Source organism: Bidens hawaiensis, unplaced genomic scaffold (assembly GCF_021521415.1).
Source record: "Bidens hawaiensis isolate Kalapana, Puna unplaced genomic scaffold, B.hawaiensis_p1.1 tig00012472_1, whole genome shotgun sequence".
NCBI lineage: Eukaryota > Viridiplantae > Streptophyta > Magnoliopsida > Asterales > Asteraceae > Bidens > Bidens hawaiensis.
The window spans coordinates 380,257-405,069 of record NW_027492020.1 but is presented as its reverse complement, the minus strand read 5'-3'; the positions used below and the strand labels follow the sequence as shown (position 1 = coordinate 405,069).

The following is a 24,813-nucleotide window of genomic DNA, read 5'->3' as shown; positions in this document are numbered from 1 at the left end:
CATGAAACTCGCGCCCACGCGCCTGAAAAAGCGTCCTGATTGACCACATGCTGTCACGTCGTCATAACTTCCTGCACGTCCTGAAACCGTCAGAAGACGCCAACGTCCCTTCAGCCGTTTGGACTGTCCTTATCCTTTCACCAACTCTTCGAATTTCAGAGATTCAAAAAGATTCAAAAAGATTCAAAAATAAGAGGGAATATACCCCCTTACCTTGGAGAACAAGAAACCATAAGACAAGTGCGGGTACAGTGTCAAGGCGAAACCCTTCACATACTTAGCACTTGCAGGGAATTGAAGCCAAGATACCTTGGAAAACAAGGAACCATAAGACAAGTGCGGGTACAGTGTCAAGGCGAAACCCTTCACATACTCAGCACTTACAGGGAATTGAACCCAAGAAGGATCTTATGGGCCATGCTTGCGGAAAGATAAATAACACCTCCGCAGGGCGGGAACGTTGAGAACTAGATTGTTTGAAGCTTCAAGGTGGAATTGGTGGTTTAACATAACTGATCACTATGTCCAAAACTACCAAAACCTCGTGAAGAATCTATACAAGTGAAACTCAACGCTCCCGACTTGCGAAGAGGTTAAACACCTACCCGCATCATAACCAAAGATCAGGCAGAAAAGTCGGGAATTTCTGCAAGTGACATTAGGAAAACTGCGGGAAGAATCCCCGCGGAAAACCTTAAAAAACAAAAACCCCTTGCTTAAAGTCCAAAAGTTCACCTCATTAACAATTCATGAGAAGAACAATGGACTGGGGGGACTTGAAGAGGTAGGTTCCCGCAAAGCCCAGTTGGACCCGCAAGACACACCTTAAAGAGGTACGTCTGCGCAAAGATCAACTGGTTCCGCAGGACCCACCAGGTTCAGAGAAGACCTTACACGCAGTAAGCCAGCTGTTCCCGCAGGAAAGCCTCCCTTGGTACAGTACCCTGCCTGTTCCCGCAACTGTGGGTACAAACCAAGAAGGAAGGCTACCCGCACTAACAGTAAAGCTACACGCATAAGGCACTAACTCTTATACTTCAGCAATGTCACCTGAAGGAATGAGCAGGGCGGGAATATTCCCGCCCAAAAGAGCCAGTCCGTACGCTCCCAGAAGATCTTTTGTACTATACCTACCAAGGTATGGACAAAAAGACAAGATCTGGTAAAAGCGACCCATGAACCAATCACAGGGTGACAGCTCACCGACAATAGTACGAGGAGGAGCACGCTCCAGTACAAAACGTCGCCATCAGCCGCTGCCTACCCACCAACTCCCATCGTGGCACGAACATAGCCCGTAGTTGGTGGAAAAGGAATATTATACAGCTGGCCGTACCTGCTTGGAAACCTACCTTCGGCTATAAATACTCCAACACCTTGGAACGGTATCATCATCTCATATTATCTTATCTTCTCTAGCTATTTCTCTCAATATACACTTATATTCAGAGCAATCTAGTCTGATTCTCACGCCGGAGGGAGGTCACAAGGAGGAACCCCCCCTTCTCAGTGACGAGCTCACGGTGTCTGTTTTGCAGGTAGAGAAGAACAACCATCTTTGCCGGACCTAACCCTCGTGGGAAACATCTACTTAACCCTAAGATTATCTTTAATCTGCCGGGGACATTTAGTGTTTCTTCAGGGTAGAACGAGTTGGGTTAGTTCGGTGCAAGTAGGGGTGTAAACGAGTCGAGCCGCTTGTGAGCTATTTGAGTTTTGTTTTAATAAAAACTAAAGCTCAAAATAAGCCGAGTTTTTTCAAGTTGGAGTCGAGCTCGATGCTCAAATAAAGCTTGTTTAGTTATCAAGCACAAGCCCGAGCTTTGCATGGGAAGCTTGTTTAGGCTCTCCAAGATTTAGCGAGCCTAGTGTGTTTTTGAGTTTTATCTTTTTATGGACTTTCTATATTAATTTCACACTACACGGCTGAACTCAAACCGAGTTTTGGCTTGTTTAAGATACTACACGAGCTCAAGCTAAGCTTAAGCTCGTTTAATGTATATAAATTAATTAACAAATAGTAACCGACTAACCGAGCTCGAACTTAATAGAAAAAGCTCGAAAGACAAACTCAAAATCTAGTCAAACTCGTGTTTTACGCCCCTAGTGTAACACAAACATATAATCAGAATAACCCATAAAATAATATAAAATAAATATATTATACACCTGTGTTACCTTTGGAATTTGTAAGAATCACTTATTTTCAATTTTTTTAAGACCCAATTACAAATTTTGTCCTTTAAAAAAAGCCAAATTACGGTTCGTGTCCTTTACTTGCAGGCGGTGTCCTTTAAACTTTTTTTTCCTACAAGTTTTGTCCTTTACGCTAACTGGGTTAGAAAAAGTCAGTTAAATGCCCTCACGTGAGACGCATGTGAGGGCATTTTTGTCCTTTCTTATATCTCTGCAACTAAGCCTCTGTATCACTCTTCCCCCTCCCTGTCGATCGAATCAATTCCCGGCGATCAGAAACCTTAAACCCTCGTGTGTCCGACGCGACTAATCAATTAGGGCTTCAATCAATTGCACATCATTCTCAGAACTTAAACACGTAAGATGGATGATCCTCCTCATCCTCCATTCTACATTCGTGAAGCTGATGAACAATCAAATGCTGATGCGTTTTATGGTAAGTTAAAACTTTAGGGTTTATAATTGGGTTTATTTAACTAACAGCTGTTTAATCTTGTTTGTATAGTAAATAATCCACATTTGTTCACGATCAAGATGCACCATGGTGGCAGTTTCACTAAATTTCCAGGACGGGTTTATAAGAGAGCCGTTGTCCATTATGTTGACATGCTAGATATTGACAAGTTTTCAGTTCACGAGCTTGATCGAATCTTGCTTGAATTATCCTATCCTACAGATAAGGTTAGATTCTACCATTATGTAGTACCGGGTTCAGATTTGGATTGGGGGCTTAGAGCTTTGGGAAGTGATGATGATGTTAGGGGATTTGCTAAGTATATTGGAGCTTTTAATCAGTTAATGAATGTGTATGTTGAGCATGAGTTCACCTCTGTACACACATACTTCTGCTCAACCTCAAAGTTTACCATTGAAGAGATAACAAATGAGGAGTTTCTTGCAAGCGAGGTCGTACTAGATAAAGCAAACTCAGTTAAGAAAATGTTGTTGTTGGAATGGCAAGATAGCACAAATGAGGTAGTTGTGGAACAAGACAAACAGGATGCAAATGTGAATGTTCAAGAAGAGAATAATGTTGGTGTTGTTGAACAACAAGACCAGATTGATATATGTCATGAGGATCCAGAATTTGACCCTATGTTTGGAGAGGATGCTTTTGGTGTGCAACCTACAAATGAGGTGGAGATTGATTACAATGGTGATGTAGATGGAGGTGGGGATGGAGGTGGATATGGTGTGCAGCCTACAAATGAGGTGGATATGGATTACAATGGAGGTGGGGATGGAGGTGGGGATGGAGGTGGGGATGAAGATAGTGAAGATTCTTCAATTTCAGATGAAGAAAGTGGAGATGAGTCTTCAAGTTCAGATGAAAGTGGAACTGATGATAGTAGGGATTCTAACTATGAAATGAGAGATGAGAGTTCTGATGATGATGAACATCTAGAGGGTTGTCCAGTTAAGAAACCAAAGAATGTGAAGAAATCTAAGAACAAAAAGAAATCTAAAAATGTTAAGAAAACTAGGGATGGTGATGAAGATTCAGAAAGTGATTCAGATAGTGACTTCAACTATGAAGATGGTGAAATACATGATGTAGATGTAGATATGAGGGATTTCAGACTGCATACTGATTTTGAAGTTGAACAGCAGGATGCAAATTGTAGTTTAGAGGTTTTGGACATAGAAACGGATGATGTGATGTTGGATAATGATAGGATGTATAATGAGAAACAAAGAAATGAGGGGGACATGGATTATCTTTTCCATGTGGGACAAGTTTTTGGTACAAAAGCAGAGGTGAAGGATATGATCAAGGCACATGCAGTTGAAACAAGAAGACAAATTAGGATAAGAAAAGATGATTTGGTAAGGGTCAGGGCTGTGTGTGAAGGAGATATGGAAGTGCAGGGGGGTGGATCTAGCAGTGCTAATAAAGATGAGGGACCAGTCCAGAAAAGTATTGGGGGTAGGGGAAAAAGGAAAGACCCACTTGCTATTAGATGCCCTTGGTTACTGTTGTTGTCATACCAAAAGAGAACAGCTTCATGGAAAATTACAAGGTTGATAAATGAACATAAATGCCTTCAATCTAGGGAAATTTATGCTTGCACAGCCGGGTTCCTCTCAAACCATTTGGTTACTGATCTTCAAGATGACCCAAAGCTGAAAGTTAAATCCATCAAAGAAAGGTTTCAAAGGAGGTTTGAAGTTGGTGTGTCTGAGATGAAAGCTTATAGGGCAAAGATGTTGGCCAGGGAACATATAATTGGAAATTTCAAAGGCCAATATGGGTTATTGAGGGATTATATTGAAGAGTTGAAGAGGACTAATCCAGATACAACAGTGAAGCTTGAATTAGAAGAATGCTCAGATCCAACATCTGAGACAAGACAATTCAAGAGGATATACATCTGTTTGGGGTCTTTGAAAAAGGGGTTCAAAGCAATAGGTAGGGATCTGTTGCGACTGGATGGGGCTTTCCTTAAAAGTGCTTGGCCTGGTCAACTTTTAACAGCAGTTGCTCTAGATCCAAACAATGGATACTACCCTGTTGCATATGCTGTAGTTGAAGCTGAAACATTGAACTCTTGGGAATGGTTCTTGGAATGCCTTGGTGATGACTTGGATATAAACAACAGATCCAAGTTTACCTTTATGAGTGACAGGCAAAAGGGTCTTATACAGGCTGTAGATAAGTTGTTTCCTTCTGCAGAGCATAGGTTTTGTGTGAGGCACATTGAAGATAACCTAAGAACACTCTTCAAAGGAAAGCTTTTAAGGGATGCTCTTTGGAAGCTGGCTAGATGTACATCACCTACACAATATGAGAGAGAGATGAACAACCTAAAAAACTTGAACAAAAGGTGTCATCTTTGGGTATCTAAGATCCCACCAGAAACATGGTCAAGGTCACACTTCTCTGGTAAGTTTTTAATTTTGTATCCTTTATTCTCTCATAACTTTCAAGTTTTGTCCTTTATCTTTTGTGTTTTGTTATAATAGGTAGAGCAATGTCTGATGTGTTGACCAACAACATGTGTGAATGTTTCAATTCAAAGCTGGTAGATGGAAGGGACAAGCCTATTATCACATTGCTGGAATACATCAGAGAATATGTGATGAGGAAGATTGTTACTGTGTTGAAGGTAATTGATAGGTCATCAGGGTTACTAACACCATATGCTACACAAATTATGGAGTCAGTGAAGAAGGAAGCAAGCAGGTGAGTTGTATGTGAATATTTACTTGTCTTGTAAATGATGTGAATGGTTTACATATTTGGATGATAGGTACTCTGTGCATTGGAACGGTGAGGATCATTATCAGGTAACAGGTCCATATGGTGATCAGTGTGTAGTGAACATGAGCACAAGTACATGTGCATGTAGGAGATGGGAGATAACTGGGATACCTTGTAGACATGTGGTGGCATGTATTTGGTTGAAGGGTGCACATGACAGATCTGTTGGCAGGCCAGAAACATTTGTCAAACCAATTTACACAATGGATAGGTGGAAGGCAGTGTATAGCTACAAGGTGTATCCCATCAATGGTATGAGTATGTGGCCCACATCACAAGTCCCAATCCAGATCACAGCTCCTAAATTAAAAAAGCAAACTGGAAGGCCAAAGAAATCAAGGAAAAAGTCAGCAGTGGAAAGGGAAGATGGTGGTTCAAGGAAAAAGTCAAAGGTTGATGCAAAGGGCAAGGGAAAGGCTGTGGAGGGTGAAGGCCAGAAAGTGAAGGCAGTGAGAAAGACAAAGCCAAAAGGATCAAACACTTGTGGGACATGTGGTCAAAAGGGTCACAACAAGAGATCATGCATGAAAAATTTTGCAGATTAATGTGCCTACTGTTTGACTGTTTTTGTAGTTTTTATGACTTTATGGTATGGATATTTTTATGACTGTTTTTGCAGATTAAGTTGTTAGACTTTTTTTGAAGTTTTTCATGGTATGGATGTATTAAGTTGTTGTCTGGACTTATTTTAAGTTTTTCAAACACTTGTATGGATGTATTAAGTTGTTATGGATGTATTAAGTTTTTCATGTAATGGTTTGGCAGTTTTTACTTATTTGCAGATTGTGCATGATGTGCAGATAGATGGATGTGTAGATAGATAGTGCACAATGTGCAGATAGATGGATGTGTAGATAGATAGTGCACAATGTGCAGATTGTGCATGATGTGCAGATAGATGGATGTGTAGATAGATAGTGCACAATGTGCTAGATAGATAGTGCACAATGTGCAGATAGATGGATGTGTAGATAGATAGTGCACAATGTGCAGATTGTGCATGATGTGCAGATAGATGGATGTGCAGATTGCAGATTGTGCATGATGTGCAGATAGATGGATGTGCAGATTGTGTATGATGTGCAGATTGTGCATAATGTGCAGATTCTGCATAATGTGTAGATTGTGCATAATGTGTAGATAGTGCACAATGTGCAGATTGTGCATCATGTGTAGATAGTGCACAATGTGCAGATTGTGTATTCAATCCATCCAAAAGTCCAAAATAAACTAACCAAAGATTCAAAATAAACTGATGATACATTGCTTAAAAGGGATCCAAAATTACATCCAAAATAAAGTCAAAATACATAATACTTAAACTGCATAAAGTCCTAAATTAACTAATAAAGTCAAAATACAAATAGTCAACAACTTCAAATTCAGTCAACTAGTTACATTTTCATTGCAATTACAATTGCAATGAAAATGATCCAACTAATGACCAATCTGTTCTTCATCTTCCTTGCTTGTTCTTTATAACTCTCTAAACTTTGTTCAACCTTGTTTTTCGACTTCAATAAGCCCGGGATAATCTCCAATGCCCGTTCACACATTGGTGGGTCACGCCATCCAAGAAAGGGGCAATCCGATGTCTGGAAAAGAGGAGAAACATGAAGTATAAACAATTGACTGGAACTTAAATCGAATTACACACTTACCATGTCCGGACAAGAGAAAAACCGACGACCGGGATTTCTATCAGTCCATGAAGTTCGAACAACTGCTACCTTGCCACAAACACAGTAAGCCATCATCAATTGAGCCCTGGTATTTGAATTTCGCATCGAGCCCTAATTGATTGAAGCCCTAATTGAGTCGCGTCGGACACGAGCCCTAATTGAAGCCCTGATTGAAGCCCTAATTGAGTCGCGTCGCCGGAGAATTGAATCGATTGAAGGACACACTGATGGAAAAGAGGGGGAAGAGTGATACAGAGGCTTAGTTGCAGAGATATAAGAAAGGACAAAAGTACCCTCACATGCGACTCACGTGATGGGATTTAACTGACTTTTTCTAACCCAGTTAGCGTAAAGGACAAAACTTGTAGGAAAAAAAAGTTTAAAGTACACCGCCTGCAAGGAAACTTAGAAAAGGACACGAACCGAAATTTGGCTTATTTTAAAGGACAAAATTTGTAATTCTGTCTTTTTTTATTAAATTGATGACTCGGCAAGGCCCATGGGTTTGGAGAAAGAGTACAAAGATCCGGCCACAAGTATTACTTTTCAGTGTGGGACCAATGTGTATAAAAACTTTACATTTAGATCCCATAGTTTCATAAAGTTCAATCCTGCCCCTTAGCTCTTTTGTTGAAAGAGGGTCGATGAGCGACATCTTTTTTAACGATTAATTATTACACTTCATATGGATTGAACTATTGACCTCTAATTCTATACCCTAACCATTTTACCATCACACTAAAGTGAGAATGACAAGGTCAATGAGCAACTAAGAGTTGGTGGAGTAGAGAACGAGGCAAAAACTATAAGAATATTTTCATATAATACAGTTAAAATATTGTACGGTAATATGTTTGTTAATCAACTAGAAAAAAATAAACCACATATCCAAATTTTGCTAAAGATAATTATAATAAACCATAAATTGCAAATTCTATCTAACAAACACATGATTAACTTGTTAAACATGACTTGGGGTCTAACATCACATCCAATGCATTCAAAATTCACCGAATCCAATGATATTGGTTACATATTTACAAGCTACAAGCTACGTGAATTTTAAACGTGTTGGATATCATCTTGGTTATATATTTACAAGCAACACGAATTAAGGTCCAAGATCATACCTAACATGTTCAAAATTCACCGAACCCGATGATTCTTGTTAGACAATTTATTCAATTTAAATCAATAGAACATAACTTAAACAAAAAAGTTACTTCCAAGTGACTAATATTTAAAAACACCCAACTTAGTTACAAATCCAAATTTGTGGGGCACCAAATTGAAAAGGAAACTCCAAACATGAGCAATAATAATATAATAACAACAATAACAAATTCATGAAAAGGCAACTTGCATAGATCACGAATGAGTGAATATGAGTGAGTGAGAATTTAAAAAAAGTTCGCATCTGCACCCATCATATATAGAAAGTACACGTGACTAGATAATAGTAATAATAATATAATTTTCTTTTGAATGGTAAACGTATCCTTCTTCAAACGAGTTACTAGCAAAATTCATCACATCGAATTACACTCGCCTTTGGATTCGAGGGAAACCCCCATCTAATACCAACGCTCATGAGCACTCGTCCGAAGACACGACGGTGCTTGAGATGAAACGCGTACAGTTTAATGATCCAAGTAGTAAACGCCACCTACGCGCTTGTCTCTCATTATCACCTAGTGCAGACGAAACTAAATGACTGAGGTAGAAATCGTATACAGGTCACATGATACATCAAATGTTCTCTTACCACTCCACCACTAGGTCATTGGCATAGTATTAATAATAATAATAATAATAATAATAATAATAATAATAATAAAGAAATTTCAGAACCAACCGTGCCTTTGCACACAATAAAAACAGAGCACATCGAAAGAAAGCAGAGAATCAAACTCAAACCAACCAAACAGAAACAAACCAATATACCAACTTTTAATTCATTCATTCATTCATTAATCAATCAATACGCAAGCAATCAAGGCTCTCGGAATCATCCATTTCAATCCAATCCATCCCTCATCGAGGGAAGGATTGAATCCATCAAGAAAACCCTAAATCCTCTGTTCTTATTATTATTATCCTTGCCGCCAGTTTTTCAAGATTCTGTGATTAATTGAACAAAACCCAGGAAACCCAGATTTGTTTTGTTGTTAATTTGATGGGTTTTGTTTCTGAGGGAGGGGCAAAATCGGGATTAAGAAGTTTGGTGAGAAGAAAGAGGGTTGATTCTGTTCATTCAAAGTCTTCAGATACAGGGCATCATCAATTGGCTAAAGAGTTATCCATTCTGCATCTAATTGCCATAGGTATGTAATAATAACACAAAAGTTACTTACTTTTTCATATTTTGATTCATTTTTCTTTTTTTTTTCATTATTATTATTATTATGTTGGAATTGTGTCATTTTATTTGATTTTGATTTTAGGGTTTTAATTATGAATATTGATTAATTATTAAAGGTGAGATTTTTAAATTTCTTAGGCATTGGTTCATTTTTTTTTAATAATGAAATTTTGTCATTGTATTTGATTGTGGTTGTAAATTATCATATTATTTCAAGACTAAGATTTTAGGGTTTTAATTATGGATATTGATTTATTATTAAAAGTACTGAATTTATTTTGGGATTTTGAAACTTGTTGGGCATTGGTTCAATTTTTTTTTAATTTATTTATTTTTTAATATTGAAATTGTATCATTTCTGTTTGATATTGATTGTAAAGTAATCATTTTTCGAGACTAAGATTTTAGGGTTTTAACTATGGATATTGATTAATGCTTAAAAGTACTAAATTTATTTTGGGATTATAAAATTTGTAAGGCGTTGGTTCAACAATTGGAGCTGGAGTTTACATTCTTGTGGGCACGGTAGCACGAGAGCATTCGGGACCCGCGCTAGCCTTTTCCTTTTTAATAGCTGGAATAGCAGCCGCCCTTTCGGCTTTTTGTTATGCTGAGCTGGCAAGTCGTTGCCCTTCGGCTGGAAGCGCCTATCATTATTCTTACATATGTGTTGGAGAAGGGTACGTTCTTTATGGTTATAATTCTCAACACATTCTAATAATTATTTTTAGTTGGTAATAATTATAATTTGTAAATTTACAGTCTTGCTTGGATAATCGGTTGGGCTTTGATTTTGGAATATACAATTGGCGGATCTGCGGTTGCTCGTGGAATTTCACCTAATCTGGTGCATAAATTTTACATTTTTACGTTTTACATTTTATGCAGTTTTTTTTTTCTAATGTAAAATTATTTGTTTTTTCTTCAGGCATTGCTTTTTGGAGGCCCGGATAGTCTTCCACCATTTCTGGCTCGATACTCTGTTCCTGCACTTGGACTTGTGGTGGACCCGTGTGCAGCCTTTTTGGTGTTTGTTGTTACCGGGCTGTTATGTGTCGGAATCAAGGAGGTAGTTATTATAGTGTTTTATTATTTGTTTTTACTTTTTTTAAATAAATTTGTTAAGTTATTTGTTTTATTTGGCAGAGCACGTTTGTGCAATCGGTTGTGACCGCTGCAAACATTTTCGCCATGATTTTTGTTATTTTAGCCGGTGGATATCTAGGGTTTAAGAGCGGATGGGTCGGCTATAAAGTTTCTACAGGGTAAATGACACTACTTTTGTACTGTACTTAAATTAAATGTTCATCGACAAAATAAAAAAAAAATTATTTTTTTTATTCATTTTTGTTGTTTGATAGATACTTCCCATATGGAGTAGATGGGATGCTTGCAGGTGCTTCTACAGTCTTTTTTTCGTACATAGGGTTCGATTCAGTTGCCAGTACAGCTGAAGAGGTACTTAAACTAATTATTCGACTTTTTGTCACGCACGTGAAGGAATTTTTTTTAAAAAAAAAAGTACCTTATGGAACTTAAATTGATGAACTTTACAGGTGAAAAATCCTCTAAGGGATTTGCCTTTAGGAATTGGGGCTGCGTTATCAATTTGCTGCATGTTATATATGTTGGTCTCGGCGGTTATTGTTGGTTTAGTACCTTATTATGCAATGGATCCCGACACCCCTATTTCTACCGCTTTTGCTGGCCACGGTATTCAATGGGCCGCGTAAGTAAATTAATAAATTCACTTAGTGTTTTTTTATCATGTTTTATTTTTGTTTCTTTCTCATAAAGATTAAATTTTTATTTTTTGTTATTTCGCAGGTATATTATAACTATAGGTGCTGTAACTGCTCTGTGCTCGACATTGATGGGTTCACTTTTGCCTCAGGTGAACGCAATCAAATGTCTAAAGTCTAGACAAAGTTACTTTGCTTTATATTAGATGTCACTTGTGCGATGTTTTATTAATTATTTATTTTCTTATGTCTTGAAGCCACGGATCTTGATGGCTATGGCTAGAGACGGTTTGCTCCCATCATTTTTTTCAGAAGTAAATCCGCGCACGCAAGTTCCAGTCAAGAGCACAGTTCTGACTGGTTTGATTGCTGCCACCTTGGCGTTTTCTATGGATGTCGAGCAGTTGGCGGGGATGGTATGTGACATGTGGCATCTTTTTTTAGATAATTTGACTTCACCTGTTTTGACCAGCCACCCGTTTTGCCCGGTCCGCCCATCTTTCCATAAGCATCCCACTAAAATTATTCATAGATTTATTTTTCTTCTAAAGTCACTCAACTTTTATTAGGTGTTCCGATCTTACGTAATGTTTTATAAATAAACGTGTTTAAAGTTAAGTGAGGCAAATGAAATATATATGAATCTTGATTACTGTTTAACGTAATGTTTTATAAATAGACGTTTTTAAAGTTAAGTGAGGCAAATGAAATATATATGAATCTTGATTACTATTTAGTGATTATCTTTTTTTCCATTTTGACTTAAAACGAACAATTATGAAACTTGGTTATTATTTAGTGAATTTGTTTTCGTCACAATTACTTCATACTTTATGTTAACTGGAAAAATAATAATCACTAAATATCAATCAAGATTCATATATAGTTTCATTTGCTTCACTTAATCTTAAAAAGCTTTTAACATTTATAAAAAAAGTACACAAGGTAGGAGCATCTGATGAGTGTCGATTGACTTTAGTGGAACGCTTTGAAAACTTGGTTACTACTGTGTGGAAGTTTTTCTGTTTTATTTTGCTTTTTAAGGTTGTATAACAATAGTTGCATCTTTGTGTTTGAAGGTTAGTGTAGGCACACTTCTTGCATTCACAATGGTGGCAATCTCGGTTCTCATACTTCGATACGTCCCACCAGATGAGGTCCCACTTCCATCCTCATTTCAGGCAGCCATAGATTCGGTTTCATTGCGCTATAACAATATTATTAGTCCTGACGAAACCGATGTTGAGGTCAACAAGGGTCAAAGTGTGGAGAAGAAAAGTACACGTTTTCCCTCAAAAGGAGAGATTTCAGCTAGCTATCCTCTAATTGCTAAAGTAGCAGCTCAAGGTTTATAATCCGTGCTCCTTATTATTCATACACATTATCTTTTATTAGGAAAATTTTAAGGGCCAATGGCGTTTTGTGAATTCTGTAGCTTTATTCAGTGAAAAGAAGAGAAGAAAAATTGCAGGGTGGATGATAACGCTTAATTGTGTTGGAGCGTTGATTCTTACGTATTCGGCCTCAAATCTTGGTATTCCTAGGTTAGTTTGTTTCATGTTTGTATGTTAAGTAATCTTAATAGAATAATATTCGGATGTTGATTTTGTAATCACAAAAAACACATCAAGTATATAAAAATTTTTAGAAAATCGATAAAAGAGTGTTTTCAGGTCAACACAACCCGACCCACCCTTTTGACTGATTAGACCTGTACATGTTACCACCTTTAAATCAAGACTTGTGAGGTTTATTGACTCTGGTTCTTATTGCTTTTACAAACAGTTTATTATGGTTGGCATTATGTGGAATCGGTGGACTTCTATTATTGTTCAGCCTAGCCGTGCTCACTTCTATAGAGCAGGATGATGCGCGACACAACTTTGGGCACACAGGCGGTAATATATCCATATTAATTGTTTTCTTTTTATAGTTGACTTTTTATGGAGAGTCAAACACGGTGAATAGATTCTAAAACATACTATTTGTTCTGTTTTATAGGTTTCATATGCCCGTGGGTCCCTCTGTTGCCTATCCTTTCTATTCTCATCAATACATATCTGCTGCTAAATCTAGGGTGAGTATTATTATTATGGTAGAATTTTATATATACCTCTACAAACTTATTAAATATCGTATATACCTTTATATTTACTCATTTTTAATTCATTTCGAAACTGTAGGGCGGATACTTGGATGAGAGTATCAGTATGGCTAATGATTGGAGTGCTTGTATATGTATTCTATGGGCGGACCCACAGCTCGCTGCAGCATGCAGTGTATGTACCAGCATCACATGTGGATGAAATATATCAAAGCAGTGCAGAATCGTTGCCTTCTGAATAGACGATGAAACGGGACATGATTAAAACTTAGATTGTTCGTCACATCCGGTGCCTTGTGCTTTATGCTATTTGTGTTATATGTTCTGCAGTTAAGTTAACAACCAAGGAACATGTCCATTTTATGTAAATATATATACACGTATATGTACGTATTGATTATTAGGGTTGGTTGGAATTCTTAATCAGGAATTCCAAATTGAAATGTATTATTCTGCTTTTTTCATATTTTCCAATTTATCTATTATGTGTGTTGGTTTCGGCCTTCGCATCCAGAACTTCGCATCTACATACAAAATGTGTTTAAAGAACACACACACAATAACACATACACTAGAACATATGTGACAATGTTTGATCTGCTATAAGAGACAAATTGGTTGAGAAACTACTTCCTTAAACACAGAACATGTCTCTACCGAATCTTTTATATGTACAAAATCACAATGTTAAAATCATTTTGGTCCTTTTTGGATTTCTTTTGAAATAAAACTAGTGTAAACTAAGTCCCAATAGTTTTACCATCATAAGACAGCATGACATAAAAAACCACAATTCAAGGTGTCATCTTTATTCAAAATATTATAGCACAAAGGTATTAGTTTGTTGGCTAATGTTTTGACTTGGAATAAACTTTGTAATTATCAAGAACCATCTAAAGCTAGTGTTAGGCACTCAATGTACTTGACATTTCTGGTATCTGAACATTAAAACACAACCTGCTGGTTCCAAAATTCTCACATGTTAAAACAGGCAAGAAAATGCAAAACTGGTCTTGTACATGATTAATTCTAATCTATATACAAGTGTCATAATTAATACAAATTCAACGTCATTCATACGATCCAGTGTAACGGTTTCTCCTTCGTAAGACCCACAATGCAGTATCAAGTGATTTATAGGCAGAATTTACTGACTGTCCTGTCTTCCCATCAATCATGAACATAAATAAAGGTACTTCAAGTTAGTTTGCCAGTCCCGGTTTTTGTTTCCAAGTGATATCGATACGAATTCAACTCCTGTGAAATAAAAAACCCAAAATCTAGTTACAAAATTAAACCACTTTAGTGTATTCTTAATTTAATTTTTGTCACTGCAGACATCTATGATACATAAATCATACCTCTATCCTTATAGAGCAGGTCATGTCAAAACAGATGAAATTACTTTTATACCCGTATGTTCCTTTTATCCAACTGGAGCCTCTCCATTAATTAGTGCACTTCCACTGTCATCAGATGCAGCAGTATCAGATTTGTTGCTGCTTGTTTTCGGCTCGTTTTTGCGGGACCCAACATATCTCTTGGTAAACGTACCTTCAGGGGTTTTATCCACCTCACCCTTATGTGGGTTTGAACTTTGTCTAGGTTTACTTTTCCCGCCAGCTGGACGTGGATTTTCATTAGGTTTATCAGTACCCTGATCTGGTAGCAATGCTTTTCGGCTTAAGCGAAGTTGTCCTTTTTCATTTATCTGTAATATACATTAAGATAATTCTGAATAATGTACAAAAAAAAAACTAAAACAACCCTCATTATATTAATAAAACATGATTTTTAAAAAATTCAAACCTCAATGAGCTTGACATCGACTATGTCTCCAACCTTGAAAGCCTAAAACAATATAAATAGAATGTCATTATTTGATTGAAAGAATATAAGATGCTAACAAAAGGTGATAATACGTACATCGTCTGGTTTTGAAAGCCAATCTGGACTTAATTCACTAACATGACAAAGTCCCTGAAATGAAGTTTAAAACTTGTTTTAGATTTATAATAACTATATATATATATCAATCAATCAATCATGCCCAGTAAAATCCCACCGACAGCAAAGCTATAAGTAGGGTCTGGGGAGGGTGGGATGTAGGCACACCGTACCTCTATCCAAAGGAATAAAGAGGTGGCTTCTAGAGAGACCCTCGGCTCTAAGTACATGTGTATGAAGCAAAATAAAGGAAATCAAAGTTTAACAGTTATATAAAAACTACTACTAATTATAATAATATTAATAATAAGATCACAGTTTAACAGCTATATAAAAACTAATAATAATTATAATAATAATAATATATGTAAGGGAAATACCATTATGGTATGTGACCTAAATAAGTAAAGTCTAAGCCCTAAGGTATTCAAATCTCTCTAAAAATCCTTAACTTTAATTCTACTTCTCCACGAATTCCTATCCTCAACCATGTCCTCGGAGAGGTTTAGGTCTATCAAATCATGCCTAATCCTCTCATCCCAAGTCAATTTCAGTCGTCCTCTACCCCTCCTCCCCTCTATAGTAATGTTTTCTACGGATCTAACAGGATTCGTCGTCTGTCTTCTCTTTACATGTCCAAACCATCTCAATCTCCACTCTCTTATCTTGTCTGCTATGTTCGCTACCCCTAATCTCTCGCGAAACACAACGTTTCTTATTCGGTCTAGCCTTGTGTGCCCACACATCCAACGTAGCATTCTCATTTCTGCTACCTCCATCTTCCGCACTTGTGCCTTCTTGATGGCCCAACAATCTGTTCCATATAGCATTGCAGGTCTAACTGCCACCCTATAGAATTTTCCCTTTAGTTTAGTCGGGAAACTCTTGTCGCACAATATACCTGTGGCTGCTTTCCATCTACACCATCCTACCTGAACTCGGTGGGTCACATCACTGTCTAATTCCCCATCGCTCTGTACAAATGATCCTAAACATCACCATAAGGAACAACAGATGTGATAGAAGTTATACCTCTCGGCCAGGTACTATTTCTACAAAAACTCCATAAGGAACAACAGATGTGATTCTACAGTTCCTATATACATCACCAACAACTGGAACCATTGTCAAGTTACTAATAATAGCTCTAGTCTTCTCTAAGCTTGCCAAATCTCTTGATGTTATTTTGACCTGCAAAAGTCAAAAGACATGTGAGATAGTGATTATGAAAGAGCATAAAGAAGCTGGCATGTTTAGCTTACTGTTCCATTATCTTGAGTGTCGATAGACTCCACGCCAGTCTCTTCAATAATACTCTTGACCTTTTTACCCCCAGAACCGATGATAAGGTTAACTTTATCAGGTTTAACCTTCATAACCAGAATGAGTGGAGCATGCTTAGAAAGCTTCTTTGATGGTGGAGGTGAGCATTTCAACATCTCAACTAAAAAAAATAAAGTCAACCCAATTTTTAATATATGTGTATGTATTTAAAGATATGTTGGCATTATGTGTTTGATATTTACCAAGAATACGCTTTCGCCCTTCCTTTGCTTGCAGTAAAGCCTGCTTCATTATTGACAAAGTAATTCCACCCACCTATAATGTAAAAAAGCAGATTGTTAAGATATAAAACGATCAAAATTCAACAAAGATAGAATAAATAACCTTTATATCCATTTGAAATGCTGTTACTCCATCATCATTCCCAGCAACCTGCATCATTAAAGTTCAGTAATGTCATAACCGTTATGAATTTATGATAAGTCAAGAACCATTGTTTTAAATTATAATTAAGTTACCTTAAAGTCCATATCTCCAGAAGCATCCTCGGATCCGGTGATGTCAGATAAAATAAGTGGAGTCCCGTCTCCCCCAAATTCCTCTGTGTCTAGAACCATTCCCATTGCTATACCCGCAATAGAACTCTTTAATGGCACACCAGCGTCTTGTAACGCAAGGCATCCCCCACAAACTGATGCCATGCTGTCACATCATCATACAACAAAAAGAAGTATAAATGTTAAAGAATGTCCCTTTGAAAGCTGTAATAATAGAATTTGGCCAACTTTCAACCCATTTGACTCGTTACAGTTTTATCTAAAAGGTTTTAATTTGACCCATTTGAGATAAATAAATTCAAGTATTCAACCCATATCTAGTATTTCCTATAAGAATAAAACACCCTTAAAAATTGTCATACCTTGAAGATCCATTACTTTCTGTTATGGTGCTCTCGACACGTATAGTATATGGAAAATCATCTTCAGAAGGCAAAATCGGTTCTAGGGCTCGTTCTGCAAGTGTACCATGACCAATCTCTCTTCTACTTGGTGCTCCAATTCTTCCAGCTTCCCCAACACATGATGGTGGGAATGAATACTGTATAATCAACAAAAGACGGGTTTAATTAATACCAATAATCTAATTAATATTGTATTTAACAGAGCTAAAGCATAGTCACACCTGAAGATAGAATCTTTTTACATCTTCTACGCCTACAAGGTTGTCTATTCTTTGTGCCATCTGTTTATCACCAAGTGTAACCACTGCTAACGCCTATAACACAGCACAATAAATAAAAACACCATTTTCTCAAAAGGTCACAAATGTCTAATTTTGATAGTTTAAATACAAACCTGTGTTTCACCACGTGTGAAAAGAGCACTTCCATGTGCTCTAGGAAGTAAACCACATTCTGAATCAATAGGGTGTATCTCCTCTGAAGTTCTACCATCACTTCTTTTCCCTCCCTTTACGAGTAATACACTTTAATTAAGACAAAAGCATTGAATATAAAAAGAAGGATCAACTTCATATATACCCTTAATGCATGGGTATATATATGAAATTACCCCATTAAGATCAAAGACTAGCATATCTATGTTTCAATCAGTTTCTTAATAGCAAGTGATTGCATGCATACCTTAACTATTCGGTTTCGCAGGTATTTGGAACTAACACTTTTGAACGCCAATTTCACATCTACCTCCGAGTAGAACTACATAGGAAAAGAGAAGAATAAAATATAAAATATAAATGATTAAGGAAGAGAGGATAATTATACCGTGGGAACTGGTTTTTTTAAAACTGGCTTAATGTGAACATCGCCTTCATCAAATTCACCATCAACAACAAATTCTTCCTCTTCATCTTCATCCTCCAACATGTCTGGAGTTATTTCAGCACCGACACAAGTTTCATTTTTGCTGACATAACCCTCCTCGGTAAGTATGTTTAGAACTTTGTCCTCTAATAATGAGAGGGCTTTTCTTCTTGGTACTTTGTTTTTAATTTGTAGAACATTGACTAACTCATCACCAGCAATTTCCTGCATTGTGTTTACTTGTGAACTTGAGAGAAAACATGATGCAGATAAATGAATTTCATAGGGTGATAAATCAGATTAAAACATCAACATATTTAGAAAGATAAAAAGATGCACATACTTCTACATGCTTATACAGCTCAGGTGGAGGTAACTTGATTGAATCAAGCATTTTCGGTTTTCACATATTTTTGCCAAATTTTCCACCTCTTTGCATATGGCTTTTACAGCATCCTGATGCATAAAAGAAAATAAACTTTTAACATCCAGATGCAAGTACACGTATAGGCATAGAAAACAAAAGACTATCTAATCCCATTTCTTGGTTTATCTAGCATTAGTTATTTAACAATAAAAGTAAACCCTACTATTTATATAAAATAGTCATAACAATCCAATAAAACTGAAAGTAAAATCCAACAAAATTAGATAACAACCTGGCCAACTTCTATTGCTTGAAGCAACTTCTCTTCAGGAAGAAAGTCACAGTACCCCTGAAACGAACAAGTCCATAAACACAAAAATACCCATGTAAGGAATGTGATGATGATGTACGCATAGTGTACTGACAACAATAAAAGAATAGTGGTACAACCTCTATCATTAATATCCCGGTTTCTGAGCCTGCTAACATTAAATCCAGTTTTGAATCTTCCATCTCCATGGTTGTTGGATTCACAACAAACTTATCACCAATTAAACCAATTCTAACTCCTACTACTGTCTCTGTGTGTGGCACTTCTGAGAGAGCTCTGTTTGGTACACAGTGTGGCAATAACTGTAATTAGGCGAACTGAAACTAAAATAACCTATGATATCATCTAAGAGAAAAATGCTTAGTTTGGTATTAAATCTTACAATGCAATTCCAGCCGCTGTAACCGCCAAAGAATCTGGGGAGTGCAAACCATCATAACTCAAAACCTGCAAATGAAATGAGTTCCAATATGGATTATATAATCCAACAAACATAAAACTTTGAACTTCATATATGCATTTAGCATCATCCCTTTTTCACTTTTAACGTATCTTTAACTTTAGAAGTCCATGGTATTTTCAGTTTTCCATGTCCCGTGTAATAAATTGCAGATCTGGTTATCCAGCCTTTTTTTAAAAAGAAGGCAAGAAGTTTTACAATATCATTACAAAAACTAGAAAACTCAACCAACCAACTTAACAGAAAGCTTGAATAAGGGTGTCCAGTGTATAATGACTATACAACAAAACTCAAAAGTCAAAACATTTATCTTGGTATCAGCTACATGACTTGGAAACGGTATAAAACACCTCAAAGTCATATACATGAAAATAAAAATAATAAACGCAGACAGGAAAAAAGGGTCTAAGAAGCAAGTGCATACCCATGATAGTATTTGAATTTCATGGTAGAATCCCTTAAGCATGGTTGGCCTCAACGGCCTATCAATTAGTCTACAAATAAGTACCTGTATTACATTATTAAATACCATTCAAAACTCCAACATTTGTATTATAACTTGAGGATGTGCTAATTAATAAATCCCTGAAATGAGAAAATAGTGGTGGTTTTAATGAAGGGCACAAGAACAAACTAATACCTCATGGTCCTTTGTCCTTCCCTCTCGCTTAAAAAATCCTCCACTGAAAAAATAATTAAAATCAATACATATATGTCTGGTATAAATGTATAATAGATATGAATAGTACTAGGCAAACAATAATAATACTTGCCTAGTTCTACCAGCTGCTGAAAACCGCTCTTGATAATGTACAGACGTAGGGAAAAAGTCAGAAGGTTCACTCGGGACATCAGCCATACAAACAGTTGTGTATATAATCTGCAAGAGATTATTATTATATTAAATTGCATAACCTAATATAACACATCACAAACTTGCATATCTATAATGTGAATAACCTGCTTTAAAAACCAAACATAAATGTAACTGTTCCAAAACTTACAGTTTCTCCATCTCTTATAACAACAGATCCACTAGCTTGTCTTCCTATTTGGCCAGTCTCAACCATTATCTGTATAAAAACACATATTGCAGCAATAATGATAAGAGATGCTTGTAAGCTTTACATCCATTGTTGTTAACATGTTTGTACTGTTTTGGAAAAAAATAATATTTTTAAACTATAAATACTCAACAATTTAAAAAGGTAACAATCTTGTAAACTTGAAAAATATGCAGAAAGCAAGAGTAATAGATAGCTAATGTTTTATAACCCCAATCTGTAAATTCGTCGTTCTTCTAGATACTAATACAATTGAGGATGAGATCGGTACCATACCAAAAAATACCAATACTGAAAATGGGTAAAATGCCAAATACTATACTATTGAAAATACCGAAACAGAATGGTACTGATACCGATAGGGATGTAAACATTTAAAATATATATATATACACACACACACACACTAGTGAGCCATTTTCTCAAGCCCAAGCTCGGGTCAGGCTTGGGCTTGGCTCATTTCTTGTTGACTAATTATCTCTCAACATTTATAAAAAAACTTTATTTTGAGAAAAACGTTAACGAGCCTAAACTTGGCTCAAGTTCCTGTGAGTACCTTAAACAAGCCAAAGCTTGTCTCGAGCTCGGCTTTGCAGTGGGAAATTAATGCACGTAAATTCAGAAGAGTTAATAACTTGAAATACACTAAGGCTCGGGCTCAATAACTAAACGAATTTATTTGAGCCTCGTACTCGGCTCATTTCAAGCTTTTTATCGATTCAATCTTAAGTAGCTCTGGCTCGTGAGCGGCTCAACTCGTTTGCACCCCTAGACACCGAAAACATGTATCTGTACCCGTACCAATTGTGTTCGGTCGGTATCCTATTCAGCATACAGTACTGGTATTCAGTAGAAAATGCTCATCCCTAATTATACAATTATTATTTATACAAATTCATCTAATTATGCAATAAACTAATTCAATTTTGTTTCTAAGGCAATTGAAACCGAACTTATAATAATAATAATAATAATAATAAGTGGCTTACGTATCTATCTCCGACGGGAATTTGAACGGAACGACGGTTAGGAAAAAACGGCGTGATGTCCTTTTCCGAATCAGTGACGTCATCACGATTCAGAGCCCTAATTTTGAAGCGGTTAGAGTGTATTCGTGTCGGTGAAATGAAATTATTAGAAACAGAAGGTGCGAAGTGAGGCTTTGTGAGACGGAAGTAGGATTTGTGGTGTTTATTGGATGATGGATGTGTGAAGTGATAACAAGGTCCGCCATGGAAGCTACTGCTTGCAAGCATTGTTGTGGTGGGACAACGAAGACACAGTGGTGATGGAGTGTATGGGACTCTTATCCGTTGTTGCTGGTGCGCGGCATTTGCAGATGGGCTTTTTATATAATGGGCTTTAAATCAGTTGTTTTGTTAGTTATCTGTTTACTTTTATTGGTTATATTATTTTGTAGCCTTTTCGGCCTTGTTATATTTGTGGGCTTGTGGCATTGTTTTCGGCCTTTAAAAAGATGTTTAGTAGTTATATAATATGCACAAATCGGGTATTTTTATAAACCGGAATCGGGTAGTAACCGGTTTCGGGTTAAGTTTTGACTGGGTATTGGTGGAACTAGTTTCGGCGGGTCCGAGTCCAGTTCCAGGTAAGGTTCCGAGGAGAATTCCAAAATATGGTCTATAATGAAATCATATACGCGGGGTTAGATACGACCGGGTCGGGTTCAGAATGGGGGCCGCCTCTAGTTATAGGGCTGTTCAAAGGGTAAGACCCTACCCTTTTACCTAATACCTTACCCGGACTCTTTACCCTTTTAGGAAGAAACGTGGACCCTAGACCCTACCCTCTAAACAATAAAAGGGTCGGGTATAAATAAAGGTTTTAAGGGTCCAACCCTTTACCCTTTAAGGCAGTAATCACATCTCTTTTTTCTGCATTTACTAGTTGCATATCTCATATATGACTTTAAAATATGAATCATAGAACAATTATACTTTCATATAATAACGTAGTAAAATCTAATTTTGAAAGTTAATCATCCATTTAAACTGAAATATTCACATTTACAAATTTCATGTAGAGAACAATTCAGTGATTCCCATGTATATGTTTTCAATCTGTAGTATGACCATTTATTTTTATTTTTCTTAGTAATTGGAAAATTTCGGATGAACCTTATATGAAATATATATCTCTCCTAAATTTCAGATTATCGCGAATCTCATATATATGTATATAGAAACTAGTAAACGGGTAAAGGGTTTGAAAAAGGGTCGGACCCTTAAAACTCTTTTACCCTTTAAGGTGAATTTTAAATACCCTTTACCCGACCCATATTATATATTCGGGTCTAATTAAGGGTTTTGTGAGTCGGGTAACCGGGTTTCAAGGGTCCGACCCTTATCTTGCTCACCCCTATCTAGTTATATCTAGAGGTGTGAAAAATACTAGGTTGGGTATTGAGCCTAAGTTTGAACCGGAACTGAGCTGCGTAGTTGAATTTGTATCAAGGTTGCAAAAGTCGCTAAGAGGACCCTAGGGGGTGACAGGTGAGTTGGGTGTACTCGGGGAGTACTCGGACATGGTAAATATAAAGAAAATTAATTTTTCGATATTACATATATGTCAAATATCATAAGTATACTAATATTTATAACAAAATAGGTGAATAATCAATATAAATAAGAGAAATATATTTTTTAAATAATAAATTATTCACAAAATTGCTAATCATTAATTAAAAAAATGATATTTGTTCTTTAATATCATTGAAATATGAATTATGTTTTATTTAAGTCAAAATCGGCCAAAGTTAACCGACCAGATGCAATTATGGCTGAGGTTGACCACCTTTGATCGATTCTTATTAACTAGACGGAGTTAAAAAAACTCGTCTCGACGGCATACCTTGTAGCGTGTACTCAGGCTTGTAAACCTACTTTTACAACATTGATTGATATGTGACCTATACCTTAAGTCGGGTTGAATCTGGTCAAAACCGACCCAAATAGGTTAAAGCCCGGTTTCAAATTGGTCAAACCTAATCCTTTCAAAAACAAGGTCGGGAGAATGGGTTTGAGTTCTTCGACCTCCTTTTGGACGGGCTCTAATTGGAGTGTTAAATATTGCCTTGGTTTAAAAAAGAGGCCGATGAATCAAATTATGTGATAGGCAGCTTGGGTGATTTAATTAGTCATTCAACAAAAAAGTCCTATTAGGCTATTAACACTAAAATTTGCGTTTCACTTATTTGTTTTACGTACTATTCTTATTTTTTGAGTAAACATTCGAAAATGATATTAAAAAAAAAAAGAAAGTCATTTGCTTGTTTTTACATATGAGCCTCCGCATGCCCTAATTTTGACCTAAAAGTACATGAAACATCGTGTAAAGGTCTGATGGTGTATTCATGCCTTACGTCTCATGATTATGCCTATTTTCTTCCACTTTATTTTTTTCTCTATTCAGCCTCCGTAACATCACGAGGTTCACCTCGTTGATATTTTCATCATTTCGCTTTCATTTACTTTTATTCGAAAACAAGTGGTTGAGTCGGGTCAACATCTCCCGAACAGAAAATAAGATAACCTAGAGACGGCCCGCATCTAGTCTATTAGGCTAAGATGGCTTGTGTACCGTATGACCATTATGCAAAGCAAAGTGAATCATGTGACAAGAGAGACATTTACGCATATACATGTTATTATCATTTGACTCATACATTATGTAGTTGGCTAAATGCCACCTTCTCTCACGAGCTCCTTGTTTTCTTCTCTCTTTAACACACACACAAACACATAGTGGATTCATGCTTAAGAACGCAGGGTTCATGTGCATAGTCTTATTCTTCAAGCTATAATTTATAACATCATAATATGCTTCAAATAGTAAAGCCTCTTTTAGTGTTGATTAAGGAAAAAACATTTGGATTAATAATTGTGTAATTGTCGGCTTAACATTGTATTATAATTTTTTTTCGTTTAAGCATTATTTATATAATGTGTTGTACTATGATATGTGTTTGACTTTGCAATTTTGCATGAGTAAAAGGATGACAAGGCTTTAAAATTAATTTTGAAAGAGGTTCAACGTATTTTGAAAGATTAAATGAATAAAGAAGAGGCTAAGATATTATTTGTGTATTACAAAAACTAATTAGTGAACACAAATTTTATTTATATATATGTTCGTGGGAAATATATTTGCTACCATATCATGTATTAATC

General features: G+C 36.5%; 2 protein-coding genes across 2 annotated transcripts; one reads left to right on the top strand and one right to left on the bottom strand.

Annotated features, from left to right (window-relative positions):
* The first annotated feature begins 9,262 nt into the window (after positions 1 to 9,262).
* LOC143541159 (cationic amino acid transporter 3, mitochondrial-like) lies at positions 9,263 to 13,808 on the top strand. The gene is made up of 14 exons (XM_077034053.1): positions 9,263 to 9,464; positions 9,981 to 10,182; positions 10,265 to 10,349; positions 10,431 to 10,571; positions 10,649 to 10,767; positions 10,864 to 10,960; positions 11,059 to 11,231; positions 11,330 to 11,396; positions 11,502 to 11,660; positions 12,324 to 12,591; positions 12,680 to 12,788; positions 13,030 to 13,142; positions 13,246 to 13,321; positions 13,428 to 13,808. The coding sequence occupies exons 1-14, from the start codon at positions 9,317 to 9,319 to the stop codon at positions 13,588 to 13,590; spliced, it is 1,920 nt and encodes a 639-aa protein (XP_076890168.1). The 5' UTR covers positions 9,263 to 9,316; the 3' UTR covers positions 13,591 to 13,808.
* A 445-nt stretch (positions 13,809 to 14,253) lies between these two features.
* LOC143541158 (polyribonucleotide nucleotidyltransferase 1, chloroplastic-like) lies at positions 14,254 to 21,895 on the bottom strand. Its single transcript, XM_077034052.1, is given in 24 exon segments — positions 14,254 to 14,605; positions 14,710 to 15,059; positions 15,158 to 15,199; positions 15,275 to 15,328; positions 16,328 to 16,486; positions 16,558 to 16,739; positions 16,822 to 16,894; positions 16,964 to 17,011; positions 17,098 to 17,281; positions 17,499 to 17,677; positions 17,762 to 17,854; positions 17,935 to 18,048; positions 18,222 to 18,296; positions 18,363 to 18,626; positions 18,745 to 18,812; positions 18,815 to 18,857; positions 19,061 to 19,117; positions 19,219 to 19,375; positions 19,482 to 19,546; positions 19,984 to 20,067; positions 20,200 to 20,242; positions 20,333 to 20,439; positions 20,564 to 20,632; positions 21,613 to 21,895. Coding segments are annotated over 23 exon segments (2,712 nt in total). The 5' UTR covers positions 21,880 to 21,895; the 3' UTR covers positions 14,254 to 14,605; positions 14,710 to 14,774.
* Positions 21,896 to 24,813: the final 2,918 nt, after the last annotated feature.

Bases quoted from the DNA above. Each gene is read 5' to 3' on its own strand.
- LOC143541159 (XM_077034053.1), top strand. From the start codon at position 9,317: ATGGGTTTTGTTTCTGAGGGAGGGGCAAAATCGGGATTAAGAAGTTTG. The intron at 10,183-10,264 runs GTACGTTCTTTA...GTAAATTTACAG, and splicing joins TACATATGTGTTGGAGAAGG to TCTTGCTTGGATAATCGGTT. The intron at 11,661-12,323 runs GTATGTGACATG...TTGTGTTTGAAG, and splicing joins TCGAGCAGTTGGCGGGGATG to GTTAGTGTAGGCACACTTCT.